Below are 10,129 nucleotides of genomic sequence, written 5' to 3'. Positions count from 1 at the left end.
GGTGAGTTGAGATACAGAAGCCATCACAAAGAATAAAAAAATATTGCCAAGAGGATTAACTTTATATAGAGAAGAAAAGAAAGCGCTAAATTGTAAAAGTGTGAGATTTAGATTCTAAGCCTCCAGGAAAAACAGTGGCGATATTCCTGCTATAAATAGGAAAATCAGAGCGACGTTCCAAGATATCGAGAAAAAGCTCTAATTCGATTTTCATCATGAGGCAATGAGATGGCACAGTGTCGAGATAGCACTGGGGCTCAAAATCACATCAGCACGCGGGGAGCGGACAGAGCTGTAGAATCTCCTGAGTGACTCAAGAGGGAAAGATGCCATAAGAAGCCACGAGAACGCAGATCTGAGAAAGTGCCAAGGGAAAAGGCAAACGAGAGACAAAGAGACAAAACAAAGAACAAAAGAAGAGAGATTAAACTGTGAATGAGATGGGGAAGAGAAGGATATTTTTCCCCAGAAGGAGAATGGTGAATTCAATTTCCTTAAATGGAGCAGGGGGAGTCAGGTGAGGGCGACCACACACACATCTGTGCCCGTGATTCTGGGCACTTGTGAGTATCAGTGAGTGTGTGTGTGTGGGGGGGGGGGAAGACAATGTGAGAGTCAACGTTCGCTTAAAGCATTGAGCACGTGCTGAGTTTCTCAACTTCACAGGTAACTTTGCCCCACCTTTACCCACCATCAGCTCATCTATTCTCCACTCTTCTGAATACTAGAGTATTTCATTTATTACTATTTCCTTAAAATATACCTTGAATCGTGGTCGAACAGGCAGAAACAGGCACGGGAGACAAGGAGCGTCTGTGGGCGAGGCGGTGTTTAAGGAGCCATGTGTGAATGGGCACGACGTGTCTCATTTTGTGTGTCTGCTTCCTGTGAGGGGTGGCGAAGGATTGGCTGGAAGGCAGTCGATGAGGCTGAAGTTGGCAGTAAAAAGTCCATGTAAGGCAGATGTAGCGAAGCTTTCCTCTCAAGTGCAATTCGTATAGAAATGGCAAAAAGACGGGTGTTTAAACTCAACGTGTGCAGCACAGTCTCTCTCCTTCCAATGGCGCTGGGCATGTTCCAGCTCTGGCATCGGCGTGTCACATCTCGGTAGCTTAGTGATGTGATGCCATTGGAAGCTAGTTGTTCAATGAGTTAAATTTTTAAGTCAAATTTATATATATAAGAAGGGGAGGTTTGAAAAGCACTTGTTTATTTGCGATACAAATATTAACCGTGCCGAGCCCTCGGTTTCTCATTTGTAAACTGGGAGCGTTTAGATCTAACTCTGTATCTTTGAAGAATGTCCTTAGGGTTAGAGATAATTTAAGTGTAGCTCAAACAAAAGCTGGGATATATACCGGTCACTCAATATCTAACAGCTAATAGAAAAGTTTGTGATAAAATCAGAGAATTCGGTTTTTCTTTTTATGCCTTATTTTTCTCTCCATTATCAAATATCTTCAAGCATATCTGAAAGTCAACATTCTCTGTATACCATAAATTGTATACTTCCCGAATAAGTGGAACTCTTTTCATCTCAAATTCTAATCTCCAAAGTATCTTGTCAGTGGCTCAGGCAGCTCATTTGGGCTCTTTAAATAGAGGAAGAGTTAGGGGAATGTTTTTTTTAATTATGAAAAATGCAATTATTATAAAAGAGTGCAGAAGTCTTAGAAGATGTTCATAAAATTTAAAACAACTGGAGATAAGTTAGAGAAATATAATATTGAAAACATAACAAGTGTAGTAAGCACAAACACAATGATATACACTTCAACATTAGAAAGAGAAAGAAGGAATGAAAAAATAAAAGAGGAGGAGAGAAAAAAGGAAGGAAGGGTGGAAGGAAGGGTGGAAGGAAGGGTGGAAGGAAGGGTGGAAGGAAGGAAGGAAGGAAGGAAGGAAGGAAGGAAAAAAATTGGAGAGGGTGAAAGAGGCCTTTTAAGGGATAGGAGTCCTATGGACCAGAGCTGAAAATAAAGTACTGAAAATCATCATGTACTTGCTTTCTCTCCTGATGGGGTGTGGCTGCTAAAATAATCGGTCTCTAGAAACTGATCCTAAATGGGATAAAATTTGCAAGGGAACAAGGCCTCCTGTTTCTTCGATTTGTATTTTATTGCCAGGAGCTCATCTTCAAATAAAGCCCCATTTTAGAGTCAATTGTTATTAAATTGTTTCATCACCTGCCAATGATTAGCAAACATCAGAAGTATTGGGTGTATGGAAAGAGCACAGCGAAACACAATCAGTAGTTTGTAAGCAACGGTCATCACTGCTGATTTTTATGCTCAACTAATAGTTTGTCTCTTTCCCTTGTCCACAGAACCGAAAGTCAGCTGCAAGCTAGGCCGGTCTGCATCCACGTCAGGTGTGCCCCCTCCGTCAGTTACTCCTCTCAGGCAAGCCAGTGACCTGCAACAGAGCCAGGTACCACCATCGTTAGCCAATCGTGATTGACTTCCTGTGATGCAACATGCCAAACGCTTCCCACCTCTGTCTGTCGTGTGTTGCTGTAGACAAGTTTTGCATTTGCTTTTACTTTTCTATGTGTGTATGGGTCGGGGGAATGAGTTGTGGCAGTCTGTGTTTTCATCCAAAAAGGAAAGTCTTTCTTCCCTGTGATTGGTGAAACTTTCTTTGCTGTTACCAAATTGTTTGTGTCTCTGGTTTCCATCCTTCTGTAATATAAATGTAGCAAACCTGTACTGTATGTATTGGCTTAGTGATTGCTTTTTAAAATTCTTTCTCTCTTCCATGTTTTGTGTACTTTTATACTGTCTCTGAAAATTTATCAACATTTGATAAATTTATCTACTTTGTTTTCTGTAGATTTCCTTTTGAATGTTTTGTCCACGACACTTGCACAGATGTCGTCGATGAATTTGTACATATCTTTTAGCTCTTTTCCTATTATACTGTAACATCCGTGGCCATTCGACTTTTATTTTTGTTTAGCTGGGAGCATGATTGTAAGACACTGTGGGTATCGATGACCTTGTGAATATTCATATACCAGCTCACTGGGATTGAACTTGGCAGCTAGGCTTCTTTCTTAGGCCATAAAGACAAATTGACCAACCAGATCATCAAGATATTTATCAAAAACTGTAGATTAATAAGGCAACCTTCAAATAAATGACTTTTCTCTCTTATACCAACAACATTAGAAATGTTCTCAGAAAGAGGATATAAGCATTCATGCATGATAAATGAGATCTTTATTATCACCTGGAGAAAAGAGACAAAAAATAAAAGTATAAGCTAAAATATCATTTACTCCTTCACAGTACAGTATGTTGCTCTGATATTCATTGGGGTTCATGGGTATGTATGGGGAATTCAGTATGAGGAAACATCACTCCATATAAATGTCTATCTGTAACTCACCCCAACAGGAATTCAACACCTTGACTTAGGTTTTGACACTTAATTGTTATTACTGTTAAGTATCATGGGTGTTAAGTCGGATAATATCATACTGGAGTGGTTTCTCTCTGCTTCCTAGCTTTAATCTTTGCATTTGTAAAACTCTTCTGAAATAGTAAATTAGTAAAACTAGTGATGATACCTCCGTGGGAACTGTCCATTACTGATTAGCAAATTACATATTCATCAATTATTTAAAATGTCAAGCTATTTTAAAAACATAACTCAGCAGAATAATTGCATTTTTTTTTTCTAATGGGAGAAACAGTGCTTTTTAGTAATTTGGTCTGGCTTAAATATGCACAGTATTTGATTTATGAATATGTGTGATGTCTACAAACACAAGAGGTGAGAGTCTCCTCAAGTTTCATTTAGAATTTTTTGTGTCTTAACTTAATGTTATATGACTTCATAACTAAACGTGCCCAGCTCAAACACTTTTTAGGTATAAAAGAAGTAGAAACAATAAGACAATGAATTAATAAATAAGACAATGAATTAATAAATAACACAACATCACTGAGATGAACTGCCATCTTAGTTGATTAAAGCTATACTAAAAATACCACATTTACTAATTTTCAATGTTTAAAACATGGGATACAGAAAGGAGAGACTTTTATTTAACTGGCAGAGGATTACAGGTTCATGTGCATTGTTATTACTTTACCCTCGGTAGCACAGAGAGGTTTCGTGTTCTTGCTTTGGTTTTGTTTTTCTTAATTATCCTTGTAGTTGTTTCATCTTAAGCCCCTTTAACTCTCAGTAAAAGCAGGTTACTGGGCTAAACTTCGGAACAGAAACAAGATAGACCTTTGTGCCTTTTCATCATCAACTCTTCTTTTGCCTGATTGGATGTTCTTCCTTCTTCAAATCCCAGTAACATGAGGAAGCACCTCATGTTGCTTGTACATTGTTTGTTTCCTCTCTGAACAGCAGGAATTCTGGCACACAATAATATGATGGGCGGGCTGTGAGGGTTACGGATTAGAAGTCTGGCCTCCGAGTCTCTTTCCTGTGGCTTGTAATGGGTTGTCGTATCCATGGAGCCCTGTATCCGGGAGCTAACGTGTAAACATGGTTCAGAAAAGCCTTGCTCTACCTATGACTTCTCGTTGAACAAAAGTCAGTGGATTCTTACTGAAGATCCTTTTCTCATCTAATTCCCATGCCCCTCTCTGAGATGTCTCTTTAAGTTACTACCAAGATGGCCCAGCTCCTTCCTCAGGAACCCAAGGCAATGGTGAAAGATATTTAAACATGTCGAATCCAAGAGTGACTATTCATACATCAACGAGGATATGAAACACCTTGTGTTATCAAACAAACAAGCAAGCGGTCACCCTGGTCACGTTTTAAGCAGTTTTTCCAATACCAGGATTCCCTATAATTATTAAAACAGAATGCTTAATAACAGATTAATAGACTTCTCACTAGTCAAGCATTAGAAAACCGTATGATCTACTTAAAACAAACAAAAGCAAAAACTAACCCCTAGAATAATTCAAGCGGTGCCTGTCTACTGCGGAATCCGGCTTTGGGGAGGCGGTGCCATCGCAGTCACCTACGACTGCTGGCAGAGAAAGAACTGTGTTTTCGTTCAGGTTGTTCACATCCCATTTCTTTTCACTTCAAGTTATTCCCTTACCACTTTGCGTCATGCTTGGCGCTTTAGGGACAAGTAAATGGTAGGGCGTGGCGTTATTTCAGCAGGGAGGCACAGAGGGGGCCGAAAGTAACTGTCCCTTGCCCCCAGGAGCCCAGGCCAATGATGATTGACCTCTTCCAAGGAATCTAGAGACAATAGTTACTGACCGACCCTCAGAGCAGTCTGGGGCTCATGGTGCCTGGCCATCACCATTTGTGTGTAAGGAAAGGTGAAGGTGATGTTTGCTTGGCTTTGAGTAACTACGGCAGGCACAAGACTTGTAGAAATCTATAATCTCGCCTGACTAGAACTTCATAATATGTAAGAGAAAATGGGAAAGCAGTATGAGTTCTAAAGCATTTGAGAATTTCCCCACAGTCATAATACTGTCTGAACCTCAGAGAGATGGAAAACAGATTTTTTTTCTTTATTAATTCTCTCCTGAATAAAGTAGACATGGGCCAATTAGGGGAAAGTGACATTTCCTTGGAATTTTATTGCAATGCAGCCGCATATTTTGGCATTTGTCATAATTCGAATCTTTGGAAATTAGACTAAATTTCTATGCCTGCCACAAGAAAGCTATTTTCTTTTCTTGGTTATAAAAGTAAAGCTGTATAGGAGTCATATATTGAACTTGGAGCATATGTCACTTTCTCTTTTTTCTTCTGTAGTAAAGAAAGAGGTGTGAGCTCTTTTTATAGACAGCAGGTGGTGGTCATGTGACTCCCCGGCCCCTACCTCTGCCTTGCCCCCCCTTTCCATTGGGGCTGGTGCCATCTGTGGTCTCACTGCACCAGGTGATAGACCGGTGGCTAATGCACGTGGCCTTGTGAAAGGCATGCTTTCTTTCCTTCAGGGATGGAGCAGCTAGAGCCTATGTCTACACAGAGAAGTGCCAGCTCTCTTTGGAGAAACGTTGCCAGGACATGTTTATATTTGTTTTTCTGGGAAGGAAGAAGATGAGAGCCATCTTGTCTACTACACACACATGCACACACACACTCTCTCTCACACACACACTCATAAACTCTCACACGATACGCTTATGCCCCCTCATACACACAAACTCACATACTCACACACACGTGCTCATGACCATACTCATGCACACTTAACATTTTTTAAATAACAGCTCCCCGTGTCGAATCCAGGAATCCCACAGCTACCAGTGATTTGTGTTGGACCGAAACCTCCCTCACCTTCCCGTTAGGGCTTATCATTTGAAATGGGATTATCTCTGTTTATCCTTGATTTGGGGGAAGGGGGTAGAAAAAGGCCATCTGTAACTTCCTCTGGACATACACACATTCCGAATTCTGACAGACCCAAATCTCTTTAGAAATCTAAAAGTCGCCTTGGAAACCATTATCTCTTGTCCCATGCTCCCCGTGTACCATGAGAACTGCCTCCTCATTACCCAGGACGGGCCTCACCCAGGCCGGTCCCTGCCAGGGCCAACATGCTGTTATCCTGGTGAACACACTGCATTCCTTCAACTTGCCCTTCAGGTTATGTCTCACACGATTATGTCTTTTGATGGCAGCTCTGTGTCTGTGGACTCTCTCCAAGCTCCTCACGTCTCCCTCAGCTTGGAGCCCCTGCTGGGATGTGATGAGGGCCTGCCCGTGCTGCCTGCTGACTAGAACTTGGTCTCTCTTCCTGTAGGCTCCATGGCTGTGTCTGCATGCCCACAGCCGGCCAGCTTTCCTAGGTAATGAGAGACCGTATAAGGGTGTCCATGGCCTGACACACGTGCAGAGCGTTTCTGGACATGCCTGGATGTCCAGGCATGTTTTTTGGATACCTTAAAAAGAAAGAAAGAAAGATGAATCATCCCAAGATAGAGCTTAGGGATCAGTACATGCAAAGGGTTAAGACAGGTCTTAGGTGGATTCTGTGATAATGATCATGGTTGGTGCAGAGGCTCAGGTCCAATGCCCAGCACAGTATGTGACACCCAGCAATCTCTTGCTGACTTACTAAATATCTCTCTCGGTAAATGTCCCTCTCTCTCTATATATATATCGTTGAAAAAAATGTTTATTCTCATGCAGTCTGAATCGGTTCATTTCCTGGAACTTTACTAAAGCAGGGAGATGATTTGATTTACCCACAGCTTCACTAAGAGGAACACCAAGGCCACTGCTTTTTCTCGGGGGCTGTGTGAGCTCCGAGCTCTCATTTCACTTCCCAGATAGTCAGGGCGATTGTGCACTAAGTCTCGAGGAGACTGGAGAGTGGTAGGTAGGCTTGAGACAATGGGAGACTACATATATTAACAGAAATACTCAAACAAGGTCATGGACAGGACTTCTAATCGCATCTACTCAGTGCCTGCCGCATCTCTGAATAATGTAACCTTAAAGGCTATGTTCTTATTTAATTTCACCTTCAATGCATAAGGTCAAGTAGAAAAATGAAAACAAATCCTAAGAATACAGAAGTTTCGACAGTATGTTCTCCTTAGATTTCCCGCACTGCCATGAACGTAGGTATGACCTGCTTTGCCAAGACTCGGCATGCTCACCCAGCCCTAAATCCTGTAGCTCTAGAACCATATGTATTCTAGGGTTTCATCTGATCCGTTGTATGAACGCTTCCCATCCAGAAGTTAACGTTGTGTGGTGGAGAGAGAACACAGGGCTAGGAAGAGGAAGGAGGGGATGATATGGTTGGGGAGCTTGCTCCACCCCGACGTCACATGGTAAAGGGACCCCTTTTCTACCATCCCGTGTTCAAGTGCAGAGCTGAGTTTTCCTTGCTGTCAAGATCCCGTGATAGTCCGGGCCCTCCTCTCAGACCTGAAGCGAGAGAAGGCATTTGTACCTTTACACAGCAATTTCATAGTATGTTTACGGTGGCATCATACAATGAGAATGGGGGGCGGGGGAAGCAGAAACAGAGCATGCAGCCAATCCACAAAAGCTGAGCTCACTTCGTGAAAATGTAGCTTCCCACCACCACAGAGCTTTCTCTGAGCTCGGCAGTCAATGTTAAAATGACTGCTGTTTGTGTCGTTCTGCATATGAGTTAAGCCTGACACATATTTCTAAGTATGTAAAACCCCAAAGGGGGTCGTGGAGAACCCCACTAAATTCACAACAATGTCAGCGTCGCATTGCAGAAGGGTGTGCCTGTACTACCTTCAAGTTGTAAAATAAAGTGGTATGTTAACGAAGATTATGTTACAAATACAATTATAGTTGCTTGTTAAAATAATATTTACCAAAGAGATTGGACCTAGCCCTGTGTCATATGGAATAAATTCATGTTACAATTAGGAATGTCAGTGGTTATATTGATTTATAGCCATGTATTATGGCATAATCCCATTAAAATAATGCAAGTGCCAAAAAAAAAAAAAGAAGAAAAAACAAATAAACAAAGCATTGTCTTAAGTGTGCTCTCAACGGGCCTGTCTGGCTGGTTTGCAAAAAATTGAGGCTTTAGTACTTTGTGGGACTCTCTATAATTAGTGTCATAATTAAAGAAGAAATGAGATTTCGTTACTACCTTTAAATAACAGCTTAGTCCAGTAATATGCATAATGAAATGTGGGTATTATTTGAGTTGTATTTTCACACAAAGAATTCAGAATCTCAAATGGCTTTTTACAATTGACTATAGTATGGGCTGGGAAATGTTGACATATTATTTAGGCATCGCGGGCTAGTTAGCTTTTGTTTATTTCAAGTGGCAGAATATTTGTGGTCACCTTTTAAAGACCAGATGTCTCATGACCAATATTAATAACTCCAACACTGAGTAGAAGTAAATGAAACAAACCCACTCCTTGGCCCTCATTCCAGTGCCACACCCAATTACCTTGCCGTGTGTCCCCTGAGAGTAGGTGGCAGAATATAATAAACAAAAAAGAATGTTCTCTAAGAAGTCTCGGACAATCGATAGATAAGAGCGGGGATGGGGGCAGATGGCTCATGAGGGTGCCCTCCCTCTGACTTTGCTGTCATCGCCACACCTGTATGTGTCCCTCTCCTTAGCATCAGAGTTGTCAGCCAGGGTCACGGATGAGAGTGTGAAGTAGCTTACGTATGCACTCTAATGTTCTTTAACATATGGAAGAGATAAAGCGTTCTTGAGTGTTCTTAGGTGAAGTCTGCACAAGGAAAACCACGTGCCATTTATTGTCACCTCTGACGTGTTTACTGTGTGCCAGGCCTGCCGATAGCTTCCCTACATCGTTGCAGGTGTACCCTTTACAGTCCTGCCTCGTGGGTCCTGTCATTGTCCCACACGACAACTCAGGATTCTGAAATGGGGTCACGTGCCTTGTCCAAGTCGTGTGCCTATTAAATGGCCATGATTGCAGCTCCTCGGCCAATACAAACCTGAGATTCAGAGGGAGTCAGCCGCCTATTAGAATGCTCGCTTCACCAGTGAGTAGATATGGGACTTTGAATACCCTGTTCGATTTTCAGAGTCTGTTTTCCTGTCTGTAAAATGGGGGCAGTGCCATCTGCCTTACACGGTTGTCATTGAGGACGAATGAGATCACATGTGTACTTGAAGTCCTAGACAGACCTTACCTGTTAGAAAAGTCATAATTTCCTCTCCTTTTCCTTCTAGCTTTCCCTTCTTCCAAAAATTCATCTTGCTTGCTAGAAAATCCTAAATGGGAGAGTCATTTACTCAGTGGTGCCCCAAAGGGGTTGGACACAGAAGGGTGGGCCTGCCCTTCTGACCTCATGTGGAGCTGCTAATGCTCAATACTAATAAAAAGCAGACAGATTTTCAGTCCATTTATTACTGACTTAAAATTCTCTAGACAGTGCATCTCCTTATTTCCATCATCTGAGAGAGATTGGTTTCCTCCTCCTTGGTACCCTTGATATGATGATACTTTTTCTTCTTCTCCAAATGGGAAATTAGCTACTCAGTTATTTACCATACAATAGGGATCCTGTATCTGGCATGTGTTCTTACCTTGTAGGGCTCATGTGTGGCTTGGAAAAAAAGCGAGTAGAAATAACCTAAGGGTATCATTTCAAAAATGCCGCCTGCGGCCTAATGCTGCTGACTCTCCTATTT

General features: G+C 41.8%; 1 protein-coding gene across 2 annotated transcripts in view; it reads left to right on the top strand.

The window, feature by feature from the left end:
- NYAP2 (neuronal tyrosine-phosphorylated phosphoinositide-3-kinase adaptor 2) overlaps window positions 1-10,129 on the top strand; it is a 240,726-nt gene that overhangs the window by 198,262 nt on the left and 32,335 nt on the right. The window contains exon 6 of one of the 2 annotated variants that reach the window (XM_011364076.2): window positions 2,327-2,430. In XM_011364076.2, coding sequence (XP_011362378.1) covers window positions 2,327-2,430 — 104 coding nt within the window. Of the gene's footprint in view, window positions 1-2,326; window positions 3,921-10,129 lie in introns of those variants that run through there. The other variant, XM_011364077.1, reaches the window with a different exon arrangement.

The sequence above is a fragment of the Pteropus vampyrus genome, unplaced genomic scaffold (assembly GCF_000151845.1).
Source record: "Pteropus vampyrus isolate Shadow unplaced genomic scaffold, Pvam_2.0 Scaffold93, whole genome shotgun sequence".
Classification (NCBI taxonomy): Eukaryota; Metazoa; Chordata; class Mammalia; order Chiroptera; family Pteropodidae; genus Pteropus; species Pteropus vampyrus.
This window is presented reverse-complemented; position numbering and strand designations above follow the sequence as displayed.